Below are 15,912 nucleotides of genomic sequence, written 5' to 3' on the forward strand. Positions count from 1 at the left end.
CCATAATGTGTGTTTTGTTTTTTAAATTTTTGATTCAGAGTCTTGCTCCGTCACCTAGGCTAGTATGCCAAGGCCTCAGCCTAGCTCACAGCAACCTCAAACTCCTGGGGTCAAGCAGTTCTCCTGCCTCACCCTCCCTAGTAGCTGGGACTACAGGCATGTGTCACTATGCCTGGATAATTATTCTGTTTCGTAGGACAGGTGCAGTCTCACTTTGCTTAGGCTGGTCTTAAACTCTAAAGCTCAACCAGTCCTTCTACCTCAGCCTCTCAGAATGCTAGGATTATAGGCATGAGCCCCAGCACCCAGCCAAATTTTTCTGTTTTTAGTAGTGATAGTGTCTTACTCTTGCTCAGGCTGGTCTTGAACTCTTGAGCTTAAGGGATCCTCCTGCCTCAGCCTCCTAGAGTGCTAGGATTACAGGTGTGAGCTACCACACCAGGGCCCATCCCTTGTATTCTTATGTGTATGCATACCTGTTTGACTATACTTTATTCACCAAATAGGCAATCATGGCCTTAACAATTATTTCCACTAAAGATTTCAATTTTTGTATTGGTAATGAGGGTATTGTACTATGGGCTTGAGAAAAGTGTGATAAACATACCAGCTGTGGTGTTGACAGCTTGAGAAGAGGAAAGACAGGGTAGGACTGCTTAAAATGAGTGTGGTAATAAAAATAGCAGCAGCTAACAGAACCATTACTGAGTTTTTTCTGTTTATCAGGAAGCTTTTGTAAATGGTTTACATTTCAGTTTAGTGTTCATACCTTTCTGAGTTAGGTACTATTATCATTGTCCATTTTACAGATAATAATTGGAAGACAGAATGGTGAAGTATTTTGTTGAATTAAGATTGTACCCCTAGTAAATGGGGATTGATTGAAAAATACGAAAGCTAAGGTAAAAAGTAGTTGTGTGATTGGAATTTGTGGAGTCAGAGAGAGTTTTAAGGAGGCTGAGTGTTAAATGATTGATTTCCATATGTTAGTGTAGTGGTAAACAGTTTAGTTTGTATTCGTGTCAATCAATATAAATAGCTGTCAAGGATATGGGATGTTATTGAAAGGAATGTGGTGTTCTTGTGAATAGTGCTGAGATGAAAAAGCTGCTGTTTTAAAGTACAGTCATACGGTGCGTAAGATGACAACAGAGCTGAAAAACTATTGCCTATTGATATAGCTGTCAGAGAGTCATAGTGCAGAGCATCACCTTCCCTGCGTTTAGATACACAGCTACCACTGTATCACAGTTGCTTACAGTGTTCAGTATAGTTACATGCTGAGCTGGTTTGTAGCCTGGGAGCAGTTAGGTTATACTGTATAGCCTAGGTACAGCCTACAAGTGTAGTAGGTTTGTGTGAGTATATTCTGATTCTTGTGTAAGATGAAATCACTCTATGCAATTCTCAGAACATATCTCCTTGTTAAGCAACACATGACTGTATTAAGATATGTGGACCAGGCTAGGCGTGGTGGCTCATGCCACTAATTCTAGCACTCTAGGAGGCCAGGGTGGTGGGTTGCTTGAGCTCATGGGTTCGAGACCAGCCTGAGCAAAAAGCAAGACCCTGTCTCTACTAAAAATAGAAAAACTGAGGCAAGAGGATCAATTGAGTCCAGGAGTTGGAGGTTGCTGTGAGCTATGATGCCATAGCACTCTATCCAGGGCGACAGCTTGAGACTCTGTCTCAAAAAAAAAAAAAAACAGAGATGTGGACATCCCATTCACTGCTGCCCCTCCTCCCAGTTAATAAGAATTCTGGTTTTAAGTTGTTCCAAATATTAAACATTTAATTCCTGTAGACTTACTCTTTTATTAAAGATTAAAAGAAGACGTACTCTTTAATTTTTAGATTCTGCATCACAAGACAGTGGACAAAGCAGAAAAGTTTCCAGGAAAAGGGTCTGTTCCAGTGACTCAGACAGCAATTCAAAGGTGGCAAAGAAATCATCAAACGCTAAAAGGAGTGTCCTGAGGATTACTAGAAGATGTACAACTAGAGCTGCCAATAAGATGAAGCTCATAAATGATGTAAAAGATGTCAGTCTAGAAAACATATGCACTAGAAGCAAAAATAGAAGGAAAAACCCCATCCGCTTTGCTTCTGCTACAGCTAAAAAGATACTGAGTGATTATGAGGGAGATGTAAACTGTGAAGTGCCAAATGAACAGTATGCTTGTGAGGGTAAGCCAGCTGAACCTGACACAGAAGGTAGTACAAACAATACTGGTCTATCCTTACGTGGAGACTTGGGCTCTGAAGGTGTGTTGAATTCCGAGCACAAGCAGAGGCATACCAACAGTCACAAAACAAATGCACCTTCTAAAAGGAAGAATTCCTCTATTGGGTCTTCAGAGGAAGATTCAAAAAGCCATACTCCAGGCAGTGAGATTGGTAAAAAATTTTCTTCTGAGTCAACTTTGACGCAAAAAGCTAGTGCAGAGAATAACTTTGAAGAGGAGCTGAATTACGGGCTGCATAGGTGGAATGGCAGAAGACTCAGGACCTATGGCAAGGCTCCCTTCAGTAAGACAAAAGTGATTCAGGATTCCCAGGAAGCAGCAGAGACAGAAATAAAAAGGAAGAGACTGCACCCTGAATTGGAAAATGTGAAGATTTCTGAAACAACTGAGAGTTCAAAGTTTGGACCTGACACTAGTCCCAAATCGTCAGATTTGGGATCTGTTACCGAATCAGATATTGACTGTACTGATAATACAAAAGCCAAAAGGAGAAAAACAAAAGGAAAAGCAAAAGTAGTTAGAAAAGGTAAAACTTTTACAGCTAACATATCTAAAACTGTGAGACGTCAAAGACAAAGCAAACGTCCTAGGTTAAGTGTGGATGATAACGACTGGGAGGATTTGGACTATGCAAAATCTAAAAGAGTTCTTCGACGTTCAAAAATAAAAACAAGAAATCAGGGTAGAAGGACTGTGAGATACCATGATGGGGATGATGATAGAAGCTTAGAAAATGTGTTAGATTGCACCTTATGACCTTGAGGGAAAGCTGGTTCATTTAAGAGGAAGTGGACTGGGATTTATGGTGAAAGCTGGCTGTTGAAATTATTTTTTTGTCTTACAATTCAGGGAATATATAGTATTTATATTTTTCTATGAAAAGTTATGAATGTGACTAAATCATGACTGTTATTTTTATTTGCACTTGCTGGTCTTTGAAGCAGCATTCAGCACAGGTGCCAAAATATGCTTCATTTTGGGGGCAGATGTATTTTGACAGTATTTGACTACATATAGCAAGAGTTTGAATATGTTAAAACACTAGACATCCTGGTTAGCAAAACCAATGAGCATTACTTTCATGGTAGCAAGTGTCATGCAGTTATTTTTGGAATTTGTCAAGAGGTGGTAGTTAACCCCTGTCCTATAGTAGTATAACAATTTCACAACCTATGTTTACGGATTCTTCATAAATATTATGTGCATACTGATATTATAATCATGGAAGGTGTAACCATGATTAGTAGACAAGGTACCTACCACTTTTTTTCCCCTTTCCCTGGCTACTTGAGTAGAATGCATTATACCAGATTTGGTCATTTTCATTGAAATGGTTTCCAATTTTCTTTTTCAAATGTTGTTTGGGTCTTTCTCTTTTTCTTTTTAAGAATAACATAATTTTATTTTACAAACTTGAACTTATAAAGTGCTGGTAAATTATTTTTAATGTTTTATTTGCATATTTTAAAACTTTAAGGCTAAAGCATAGTCACAGAATTTTCTTTTAAATTGTACACTAACAAAATGCTGTATAATTTTTCTTCTGTCCAAGAACTCCTGGTCTCCAAAATCTTGCCCTTCCATAATCTTACTCTGTGAAATAGAGGAGTTTGTGTGCCTTAGATTTAGGGAAAGTGTGTTCTTTAATAGAGTGTACAGGGCTAAAAGAATGTGTTAATATGTAGATTCACCCATCTGTGTTGAAACTGTAGAGTCGTATTTGGTTACAGAGTGCAATTGCAGATTCTACCTAAATGGGAAGATAGTTAAATGTCATTCTCCATCTCTTTTAGTTTACTGCTGCCGTGTGCAATCCTAAGCATTCTTTGCTGGGGGAACTAAGTGTATCTTTAATAGTGACCTCTATTCTAAATGTAAGAAACTGTCATGTTTTTGTGGGAAAGTAATTTGGGGATCCATTTAAAGTGAAACTTTATTACATCATCAAATATTTATATTTATTTTCTAGCCAAATACTTGATAGGTTACGCTACTCCAGTGTAGGTGGCCATTCCTAGCTTGTTTGTGCCTGAAGATGGACTTGATTCAAATGGTTTACATATTTAGTAGGTAAGGAGTATAGTACAGTACTCCTGCCTTTAAGTTATTTATTGGCCCTAATTGTGTTTGATTTTAGACAAAATTAACCCATCTCTCCTATGAATCCTTGAGGTGGCAGATAAGGAAAAGTGTCAGACTTTGGTATCACTGTTAGAGAGTGGTGTTAAGTGTTCCTACCTTTTAGTTATCTTTTCCATTCAACATGGTAGGAGGTACTTTTTCTTTCTGCTCTGCTGTAGGGGAAAGGGACATTTTTGGACATTATCTATCTCTCGTGTGGTGGCTTAAAGAGCTGTCAACACTTCAGAACTATTATGATTTTCTTAAAGCTTGTGTTAAGCGTATGGTAGACAGATTAATTCATGATACATGTGTCCTCCACCATTGACCTGAAGAAATGAACAGATTTTAAGAACTGGTGATAGACATCAGATCCATTAATTTATATAAATTCTTCTTAAGCTTATTTGTTTTATAATTTGTTCTCAGGGTTATTAACTCCATGTTTACTATCATCTGCAAAAAAAAAAAAAAAATACCAAAAAATCCATAAATAAATACAAAGTACATTTGTAAGTACATGAAGCTTTGGTAAATTGATAAGTTTGATAGGTTAGATTTTATTAATAGAACTATTCTCATTCTTTGGCTTTAATTGGTCATTGTTGCTCAACCATTTATTAATTTTTCTTTCAGTCTAAATGGTTAAGATCCTTGTTTATAGAAGTAGTCTTTTGGCTTAGTAAGATTTGGTTTCATCAGAAAAAGCAAGACTAGGCCTGGTGACTTTAACAGCATGAATGACAATGGTAGCTTCTCAAGTTCTGGAATAAAGCTAAGGGATGTGCAGACATTTTTTATGGGTTTTTTTGGTTATGGTGCTATGCCTAAAGTTAATTTTGAATATGTGACACTCCTAAGTACCTTTAAGGAAAATTAATAAATCATTAATAGTAGACAGTGTTTACAGTGAGCACTAGAACATGTTTGACTTTCTTCTACTTTGTGCAAAGTGCACAGGGATTTAATGCACAGATACACGTTAATGTTCAGGATCAGTTTGTATTTTTCTTAAGAAAAAGACAAAAGGTTATAAATTGAATGTGAACGGATCTAGATATCAGTGCTATCGCTTTCCTTTGCACTTGGAGTTCAACATAATGGTGTATATGAAAAAGCAGTTTCTACTTTTTGTTTCCTGTAGTTGTTGTGTATGTCCAAAGTCCTGTGAATTTATTCATTTATGAATTCCAAAAAAAGGTTTTGAAGTATTCAGGTTTGACTTTTGTTCCTTTGAAAGACTAATTTTACTAAACATATTAAGGAAAAAAGATAGCAAACATTTAAAAGATGGGATTTAAAAAGCATTTTCTTCATGATCTACTTACTTTAAAAGGGTGTACTTATAATGTGAAATAACTTATGAATAAAAAGAAAAGTTAATCCCATGTTCAGGTAATTCCTAGGGTGGTCATTGTTCCCCTCCCCGCCTTTTTTAGTGAAAAATCTTGGATTGAGTCATTTTTCAATTTAGTAATCCTTGAAAAGTTATAACAGAAAGATTTCTTCTACACAGTGGAAAGTTGTACCTAAAAAGGAATCAATTTTATAAGAAACTAGAGGGAAAGAACTTAAGTTTTAAGAAAAGGCATTTCAAAACCTGGAAGTGTAAATGCGAAAAAGGGATATAGAACAAACCAATAAAAATAACATATTATTACTGTTCAAAAATTAAGAATCACATGCATCACTAAGTTCCATGCACTCATTGATGACCTCTTCAGAGAAAATTCTAATACTGGGTGTGCACTGCATTCCGTGTCTCTTCTAGACTTTTCTCTTTAGAATATTCAGAACACAATTTATTAAGCTCAATGTATGGTACTATAAATTGGAAGAATTCTAATCTGTCAGTACAAGTTGACGTTGATTAGGCCAATTGGAAAAAAAACCCTAGAGGTCTGTATATCAGTAGAATGCAAGAACATTGTTAAAGGTGCCAATGTATTTGCTTTTCAAGTAACATTTAAGTGGCAAGAAAAAGGTCCTTTTGCCCTTTGATAGTTGAAATAAATAGCCAGCTCCATTCTTTTCATCAGTAAGTCAGAATATTTACTTTATCAGCTATCTTAACAGTTACCACCAAACACTGTAGTTTTCTTACATTGTGTGGAAATAATAGTTCAGTAATTCTAGTATGATGATCCAACAGAACATCATAGAAGAGACCTTCACATGTTAGTTATTTCTAAAGTTATACCTCTGAACTTCTGTAGATATCAGAGAATACTGAAACAAACTCTAGGAAAGTGGCAGCTTAACGGTTTGAGAGTGTCTTTTATCCTATGTAGTATTTGGGAACATAAGGACCAAACCAAATAAATTTGTCAAAGCTTGGGAGAAAATGGAGCACTGTGGAAAAAAATTAGGCTCCAACTAGATTAGTAAATGTTAATTCTATTGTAGTTCAAATGGTGAATTAAAGAAAGGGCTGAAGGGTAAAGGATGTCATGCTAAGGGTTGTGTTCTGCCTTTGAAGAAGTTTTTTAAGCTCTTAAATTACAAATGTTGCCTGGTCATCGTTAAAGACATTTTTACCAATCATCCAAGCTGATTCCTAATATATTGTTAAATAGGTATAAAAATATCAAGATTCTTAATTGGTATGTGCTGGCCTCTTTAGATTTGATGGAGGGAGGAGAGAGTCACAATGTTCACATCTGAAGGCGGCATGTAAATGACTAGACAGCTCATCTGTCTCTCAAGTGTGGCAGGGTTGGTTGTTTTGTTGAATGTCGTTATCCATGCCAGACCTTGTTTTCTGGTCATATTTTAGTTCTTATGTCAATTTTAAGGTAAGTGTTAACATTTATTAAAACTCTTAAATGGGAATTTGGACTACCAAAGAGCAGAGGCAATCTAATTGACCTAATTGAAATGAGAGATCTCTTAGACAATGTATAGACAATAGCAGCTTGACCCTTTCTTCCACAAAGTAAATGATTTAGAAATTACCTATTTGAACTTAAATTTCTAAGTGTAAGTCCTCAGACTGCATTTTCACATTCAGTTCACCTATAAAATTTCAACCATGTCATCACAGGAGCCTGTCAGAAAAGCAAATCTTTACTTTTCTACTCTAGCATAAAATATTTTAAGGTTCTACATTAATTTAATTATCTAGGAACCTGTTTTTATTTAATTAGTAACTAAAATGGCAGAGTATAAAAATTTAGCCCTGCCATCTTAAAATAGCAAAAGACTTTTTAAAAGCAAAACAAAAACCACTCCAAGCCGCGTACCCTAGCTGGTTTGTCGTAAGGTCTCCACTAGGCAGGCAGTTTCCCTTGCAACTCATCTTTACCTCTTACCCTACGTAGTTCCCTACTGGTAATTTCTTCTTGTGAAGGCAAAATAGATGGAGGCAAGGTGTAAATACGAGCTGGGAGGAACTGAAGTGAGATTGCTTGAAAAGGGATTTTTTACTAGAGATGACCCTGTCCCTGTGCATTAAAGTAATAAGGTAGATTGAAAACCCAGTATTCACTTCTGTTACTTTATTCTACCTACATTTAGTGTGAAATGCTCTAAGATCTCTTAGAAAAAGTTAATTGAGTAGGTAAGCATAGGTCTCTAAATTCTATTAGATTTGTATCAAATTGGCAGTAGCCATTAGATCTTTTGAGAATTGTAGGAATGATTTACCAATTATTTTCTAGGGATGAGAGAAATCTGTTGTGATGAACTAGATTGGGTGTAGTTCCAAAACAAATTTCCAGGTTGTGCAGTGCCATAATTAAGTAAATTGAACCTTAAGAATAACTACACTCATGAAGAACAATTCCAGTTTACTGAATTGTTTCCGATGGTAATAACTTTAAGAATAACTAAACTCATGAAGAACAATTCCAATTTACTGAATTATTTTTGACTTGATGCTGCCATGGAAGTTTAAGACTACAATGTTATTAGCTTCTAGAAAATAGAAAAGTGTTTTACACTGACTTAATAGAAACCATTTTATTCTATGGCCATTCTCTAAAGATATTTCAGTTTATGGGATCCTTTTGGAAATGTATGCTTTGGGAGGATGAAGATTATTGATAAATGCTATTTGCGTTCTTAGTTCCGGGGTCATTTCATTGCTTATCAATGAAGGGCAGACAAGAGAGGACATCTCCGGACCAGGTCTGATAAAGGACTTGCTCAAGGGAGGTCATCATTTCCAGCTATGTGGATTTGATTTATCTATCAACAACAGTGATCAGTAATATCAGGACTTCAGAAGAGTGTATGAAATAGGCTAGTATATTTTCATTTTTAGCCAGACATTTTATCATACTCAATTTTGTTTAAATGCTTCAATTTAACAAATAACAGATTTAAAAATTTTAATACTTCTACAGTAATGATGTGAAATTTTTGGACTTGCGAGTTTTGTATGATGAAATACCATAACTGGAATATGAATAATCCTTAAAATATAGAAACTAGAGATTAATATTTAGAATCAGAATTGTCCTGTCTATATCCAAGCTTCTATTCACCACAGGTCGTTTTAGAACACAGATATCTGTGAGTTACAGTTTAAAGTGGCCCTTCAGGTAGATTGTCATGGAGTGCTACCCCAGATGGAAACCCTTCCGATACTTAACGTGTTTTACCACACCCCAATCGGAGATCGTTTACAGGAAGGCAGCAGTGCTACAGGCACTCAGTGATTTTCCCAGCGCATGTAACTGACACAACATCATTGGGGGAACCTGAGGATTTATGGGATCTTACTTAGTATTAAATGATATTGTCACAAATGTATTAGAGCAGCATCCTCCAAAGTTCTTAAGCTTGTACCCTAATACATTCAATTTCTAACTTCTGGATTATCCTGTATACATTTCTAAAAACTAGTTTTCTCAAGGAGAGTAAAGCACTTTATAACTTCCCAAGTTTTCGATAATAAAATTAACACTGACTTAAAAATATGTATTTGAATTAATTCCCCACAGTCACTTTTCTGTTTTTGCTCAGATTGTTTCTATCTTTATAAAATTGCTGTTTCATTGTCTAAAACCTAGACACAGCTTTATCAGGTTGTAGTTGCTATATGCAAAATTGTCAACTTTCCCCTCTGGGCATAGTTCTTTATTTGAAGTTCAAGTTTCCCTTAAAAGTATTTTTTAAAACCTAATTTTAGTTTTTTTCTTTCATAATCTTAATTTTTCCTTTATTCTGGATTACAAATATTAAAGTATCTTATAGTTAGTATTTACTAGCTTGTCAGTATAGTTATTTCTATAATTGCTACAACTTAAATAATTTTACTACAAATGTTTAATTGAGATTGTATTTTATTTGTAATATTTAGTTGGGCAGATATGTTGGGAATAAATTGGCTGTGTTTTTTTCAACATGCAAATGGGTATAGATAGTACCAGTTTATTATCATCCCGCTATAAACTACAAATTTACCTTAATTTTGTTAAATATACTTAGAAATTTTCATTTACCCTTCGTAGTATATTTATATTCTAGTGTCTGCTTAACATTGATCTAACATTGAATGTTAAAGATTCATTTGGCCCTAGGAGTTGATTTGTTGGAGGTACTAGTTCATAATTTTAAAATTCCTAAGAAGAAAAGCCTTTGGAGTGGCTAAACACTGTGATTTAAGCCACTCTCCTACACAGCCTGCCCAAAGGAGGTAAGGAGGGCATGGAAGTAGTGATGAACATCTCAGCCTGGTAACATGCATTTAAACACAAGACATGGGCGTCCCTAGAATGTTACTGGAAAACCGTGTGAATAACAATCGGCAAAAGGGACTAGTGTGTATGATGTGACTGCTCTGAACATAGTATTTCTTAACCTGTTTTGGGGGAGAGCTTTTCTGGATTTTAGAGAAAGCTTAATTTTACAGACTAAGGGGAAAATGAAGGGCTTTTCATTGTGAGGGTAGAGGGGTTCCTCGTCATTCTGGCTCTATGAACATGTCCATGGAAAGCAGTTTTTAGTTGCACTTGTTTGCCTTTTAATCAGCTTGGTAACAGAAAGGTAAACACCTCTGTAAAAGAAAAAAACTAAGCTGGCTGGTAGTTGGTATTTCATTGCTGCAGAATAACAGAGTTCTTGATAGTACCTGACCCAAAAGCCCACATTTTCTAGTACTTAATAGTAACACTATGGAGTTTTCAGAAGTCTAATATAGATACAAGACCTTAGTTGTGGTTACTTTAGTGATTTACAGCCTCTCTTGACTGAAAAATGCCTGGAAACTCCAGATGGAATCGTACCTTCTCCTGTCAATACTATTGTATATCTTTTTTTTTTTTTTTTTTTTTTTTTTTTTTGTAGAGACAGAGTCTCACTTCATCGCCCTCAGTAGAGTGCCGTGGCCTCACACAGCTCACAGCAACCTCCAACTCCTGGGCTTAAGCGATTCTCTTGCCTCAGCCTCCCAAGTAGCTGGGACTACAGGCGCCCGCCACAACGCCCAGCCATTTTTTGGTTGCAGTTTGGCCGGGGCCGGGTTTGAACCCGCCACCCTCGGTATATGGGGCCGGCGCCCCACCGACTGAGCCACAGGCGCCGCCCTATCTTAAAGGCAAGTTTAGATAATTTGACTCTCCCGGGCTGCAAGACTAGCTTGTCAACAAGAAAGACCTAAAGTTCAGGGGGTAGTGAACTTCAGATGCGTACAAGAAAATGCTACTTCCGTACTGGGAGAGTACTAATTAGATGTATGAAATTTGAAAATCTAACTTTTTAAGACTTTGCCGAAAATAAAAATAGTTGAGTTCTTCCATGATTGGTAAACATGGAGTGGTAGGTCTGGCAACATGTAGTTCCTCTGCACAACTCCCCATGATCCCAAGCCACCCTCTGGAAATTGCCTTACTTTGTGTGAAGGACTTGACTTCTCCAGAGTGCTTTTTGTCTTGCCTTTTGGCTGGTAAATCCTCCACAATTTTTAGTTCTAAAATAACACTTCCTCCAGGGAAGCCTTCCTTGATCCCTTAGGCTAGGCTAGGCTAGGTTTGGCTAGGTTTCTAGTGCACATTGTCATAGCACTCTAAATATGGGTGTAATTACTTTTAGAATCTTTATCCTAATCCTATGTGTGGCATGTAACTAGGTCAGAAAATATTTGAATAACAGTGAAACTAATGTTACATCAATTATAAAAAATACTCAACTATTTGAAAAATTATAGGATTGAAGTCACATTGCAGTTACGTAAAATGAGTGTACAAATTCTTTTTGTCTAATGACCGGTTTAACAATTTCTGTAATAAAGGAAAGACTGGTCTTGGAATTAAAAAACCTTAAGGATCTTTTGAAGCCTGATGCCGTGTCATCATAGTCGTGATAGCCTTTTCTTTGTGTTTAGTTTCTAAAGAAATTATTTCAGAATTGAGTATTTTAAAGTTGTTTAACAAGGAGGATTAGAAATGGTACCAAAAAGTTAAAGTGAATGTGGTTTTATTTTAAAAACTGGATTTTAAAGTGATTTTAGATGAGTGGCTTCATGATGAAGGAATTTTTAACTCCATTCTTATAAGTCTGCAGCTATTTTAAGTGACAGTTATCCTTATAGATTGTAAGGAATTGTAAATTGATAATCAGTGTCAGAAAGTTTTAGTGTTATCATTTGTTTTTAAATTTATTTAGCAAATGTTTTAAAATTGTTTAGGATATGAGCATTGTTGAGAATATAAGTAGTAGTAAAATCTTGTGTTACAAGATTTTTGCATTTACATGAACTTTCACTCATTTTTCAGAATCAGTTCCTAAAGACAGCCCAATACAAAAATGAGAACATGTATGCATAATCAGAAGGATGCAGTGCAAATGCCTAGTGAAACTCTGAAAGCAAAAATGGTACCTGACAAAGTTCCCCACAGATGTGCTCCTGTTGCTGCAAATAAAGATAATGAGTAATCTAAAAGAAACAATTTCAGGACCAGAAAATGTCTGGATTAGGAAGAGTAGCAGAAAACTGCCCCATCGAAATGCTGCTGCTGCGGCTAAGAAAAAATTACTGAATTCTTATAAAGAGGATGATACCACCATAAATTCGGAAAGTGAAAAAGAGCTAGAAGATATTAATAGCAAAGTGCTTTTTTAAAGGCGGTTCAGATCCTGGAAAGAAAAGGCACAATAGTGACTATGGGAATGTAGAAGTGGTATCCAAAAACAATCGGGCCACAAGTAAACTGGCAGTTTCATTCTGCTCCTAGCTCTATGGTTAATCCCTTATTGGCATCTTTTGAGGAATTTTCTAAAAGCCATAATCCAGTGGGTAAAAATGGGAGGGAGGCTTCTGGTGCAGACTGCACTCCAGGAAATCCAGAGGAAGGAATAGATCGTGGAGCCTGTAGTTGGAGAGGTGGGAAGACAAATGGCTTGCTGTAGGATCTCTTCCTTTCCAGAAAGCAAGGGCCTTGAAATCACTTGGTTCCTTAGAGGAAGAAAACAATGGGAAGTATACAGAGTAGGTAGGAAAAATGTCAAAGACTCAAAAAACTTCAAAATCTCAACCTGATGCTAATTTTAAGGGTTTCCCGTTAAAGTATAAAAATTTACCATTGTGACTTGGTGTCATTACTGAAATCAGGGCGAGGGGAATTAGGCACACTTCCAAAGGAAGTGTGATGAACTTATTTTTTGAGTGAAGCAAAAACTTATCCCAGATCCAATCCCTATAATTCATTCATATCCCAAAGGTCTAAAATAATTTAAACTACAAGGACCAGGGAATTCAAAGCTGAGGAAGTTGATGTTTTGAGTTCTGAAGTGCAGCATGTTGAAAACAGGCAATTAGAAAGTCCATTTTGTTGATTTTGTTTATAATACTGGAATTCATACTGAATGATGACCACTTGATATGACTAATTCAGGGAATATGTATTTTTCTATGAAAGCTATGAATGTGACAGCTTTTTCTTATTTCTTTTATGTAGCAGCATTTACAGATGCCGAAACGTGCCTCATTAAGAGGCAAGTCTTAGTTAGGAAATAGAAAGTATAGCTTAGGATCAGAACAGTCATGTTTTTAGATGATACAGTGAAATCCTATTTCTTGTTTCTCTGCAGCACCTTAAAAGTTAGAACTTGAACACTTTGAGCAGATTCATTGCAGTCTCATCCCAACATACTTTAATGGCAGCACATTTGGCTTATTTCATTGTGGCCTTTGCTAGGATTAGAAGATCTGGTCATGGTACAAAAAAAGAATTTATTTGAAGTGGGATTTAATTTGTTGTCAGTAGGTATTTGTTGAAACTAAGATTATCAGATTAAATGAATGTACTGTCAGATCTTTATAACATAGTAACATGTTATTGGAAAAAATAGAAGCAAGTTTTCCCATTTTAAAAAATCTGTGAATATTTATGATTTGCATGTGTAAATCTGAAAAAGTAAACTAGAAACCTGGAAGTTTCTATTCCTTTTTTATTACATTTAATGCATATTTTTTGGTTATACAGATGGACCAAGTGTCTAGATTACTTACTTCAGAAATTTGTGTGTGCTTGCATGTCTGTTTTTAAAAAAAAGGCTTTATTTTTGTGGGATTTCTTTTTTTTAATGCATAAGCCAGAATATTCTAATCTACAGAGTCTGTGTCCTTTGCTCTTTTTGTAGTATACATTCATCTGAAATCTTGTTCCCCAGTATCTTGTGTTACTAGTACAGGTGAGAAAGGGAAGAATTCCTAATAAACTGCAATCACAGGTGCATGGGGTTTGATTTTTGCATTGTATGAAATCTTAAACTTATTTTTAGTCCTAAATTTATACTTACTTTACAATATTAATTTCTTGCTGGGTATATTATGTCAACAAATACTATAAAGCAAAAATATTTAAGTCTTAAGGAAGCCTATTTTATGGGAAGTTTTTTAGCAATGTCAGTGTAATGAAAGAATTTAAGCTTTGAATTTATAATTTACTGTGGTGGGGTTAATTTCTGTTACTGTTTGAGATTGTATTTTGTCTTTCACAATGGAATCCCTTTTCTGGCTTAGTATTTAATTTGAACATATATTTGCCCCCCCCCCCTTTTTTTAAGTGCTTGGCCTAAATTTATTGTAACTGCATGCAGTAAGCATTTGTTTAAAATTTAACATTTCTTGTGAAACTGTTCTGTCCCAAATGTATGCAAAATTTAAAGTCATGGCCAGATGTATTACCATTACTTACTATTTGCATAATTCTAATCAGCTTTGCAGAAAATATTTCTTAATAATGGAATTGTGAAATCAAATTGAAGGTCTTACTGGTAAAAATGACAAATTACTTAACTGAAGGACTAAGACAAGTGGTGCCCGAGCAACCTTTATATTTTGCAATTTAGTCATTATATTACACCAGTTAATCCAGGAGTCCTAAGGTAGTTTTAAAATATATTGTTAATCCAGGCGGCGCCTGTGGTTCAGTGGATAGAGCACTGGCCCCATACACTGAAGGTGAGGGTTCAAACCCAGCCCTGGCCAAACTGCAACAAAAAATAGCCAGGCGTTGTGGCAGGCGCCTGTAGTCCCAGCTACTCCGGAGGCTGAGGCAAGAGAATCACCTAAGCCCAGGAGTTGGAGGTTGCTGTGAGCTGTGTGAGGGCCATAAAGTGAGACTCTGTCTCTACAAAAAAACAAAACATATTTAATCTTGCATACTGTTTCACAAAGGATACTCAAAGTTTCCTAAACTCTTACTAGCTCCCAATTTGGTCTTAAATCGTTTGTTCTTAAATGTTCAAATTTTTTTTTTTTTTTTCTTGGCCGGGGCTGGGTTTGAACCCGCCACCTCCGGCACATGGGACCGGCGCCCTACCCGCTGAGCCACAGGCGCCACCCCTAATGTTCAAATTTTGCTTCAAAACTCAAAACTTTTTTGCAATAGATGTGTGAAATTGCTAAATACCGATTTCCTGTAAATGTTTTTGTGGATCCTTATTAATCCATGTCTTGGAACATGTCTCTAGCAACTTTGAGATTTTTGTTTTCTTTTTTTAATCCCAAGAGGCTCCCTCTGACCCCGAAGTAGTACTTAACCTATGAAGAAACTGACAAAATCCCCAAATGCAGGCAGTGCTGTGTATTTCATCACAACTAAGTCCAGGAAACTGTCATTGCAGTACTGTCATTGCAGTACTAACTCACTGCAGTACTAACTGTCATTGCAGTACTAACTCATTGCAGTACTAACTCACTGCAGTACTGTCATTGCAGTACTAGCTGTCATTGCAGTACTAACTGTCATTGCAGTACTAACTCACTGCAGTACTGACTGTCATTGCAGTACTGGCTTTCACATTCAGTTAAGCTATGATACACTTTCCCCCTTTCACTCTTGCTTGGGAGAAAGTGTTCCTTGAACTTTGTCTTCCAGCACGTTTTAAGACTAATTCAGAAACAATCACATACTTACTAATGAAAGGCTATTTAAAAGGTTTTTTTTTCTGTATTATAAATGGCTAAGTTTAAAAAAGAAACTTTTTACATTCTCATAAAAATGTTTAGGTCAGCTTGACAATCACCAGCTTCTGAAATATGAATTCCTATTGCAGAGTAAAGGTCTCATTCTTAACACCACGAAGCATTGTATTT

The 15,912-nt window shown here is 36.1% G+C and overlaps 1 protein-coding gene across 2 annotated transcripts in view; it reads left to right on the forward strand.

The window, feature by feature from the left end:
- BRWD1 (bromodomain and WD repeat domain containing 1) overlaps window positions 1–9,248 on the forward strand; it is a 127,646-nt gene extending 118,398 nt beyond the window's left edge. For both annotated transcript variants that reach the window (XM_053564255.1, XM_053564256.1), the window contains exon 41: window positions 1,855–9,248. In XM_053564255.1, coding sequence (XP_053420230.1) covers window positions 1,855–3,002 — 1,148 coding nt within the window. In that variant the 3' untranslated portion in view covers window positions 3,003–9,248. The remainder of the gene's footprint in view (window positions 1–1,854) is intronic.
- The last annotated feature ends 6,664 nt before the right edge of the window (window positions 9,249–15,912 follow it).

The sequence above is a fragment of the Nycticebus coucang genome, chromosome 16 (assembly GCF_027406575.1).
Source record: "Nycticebus coucang isolate mNycCou1 chromosome 16, mNycCou1.pri, whole genome shotgun sequence".
Lineage (NCBI taxonomy): Eukaryota > Metazoa > Chordata > Mammalia > Primates > Lorisidae > Nycticebus > Nycticebus coucang.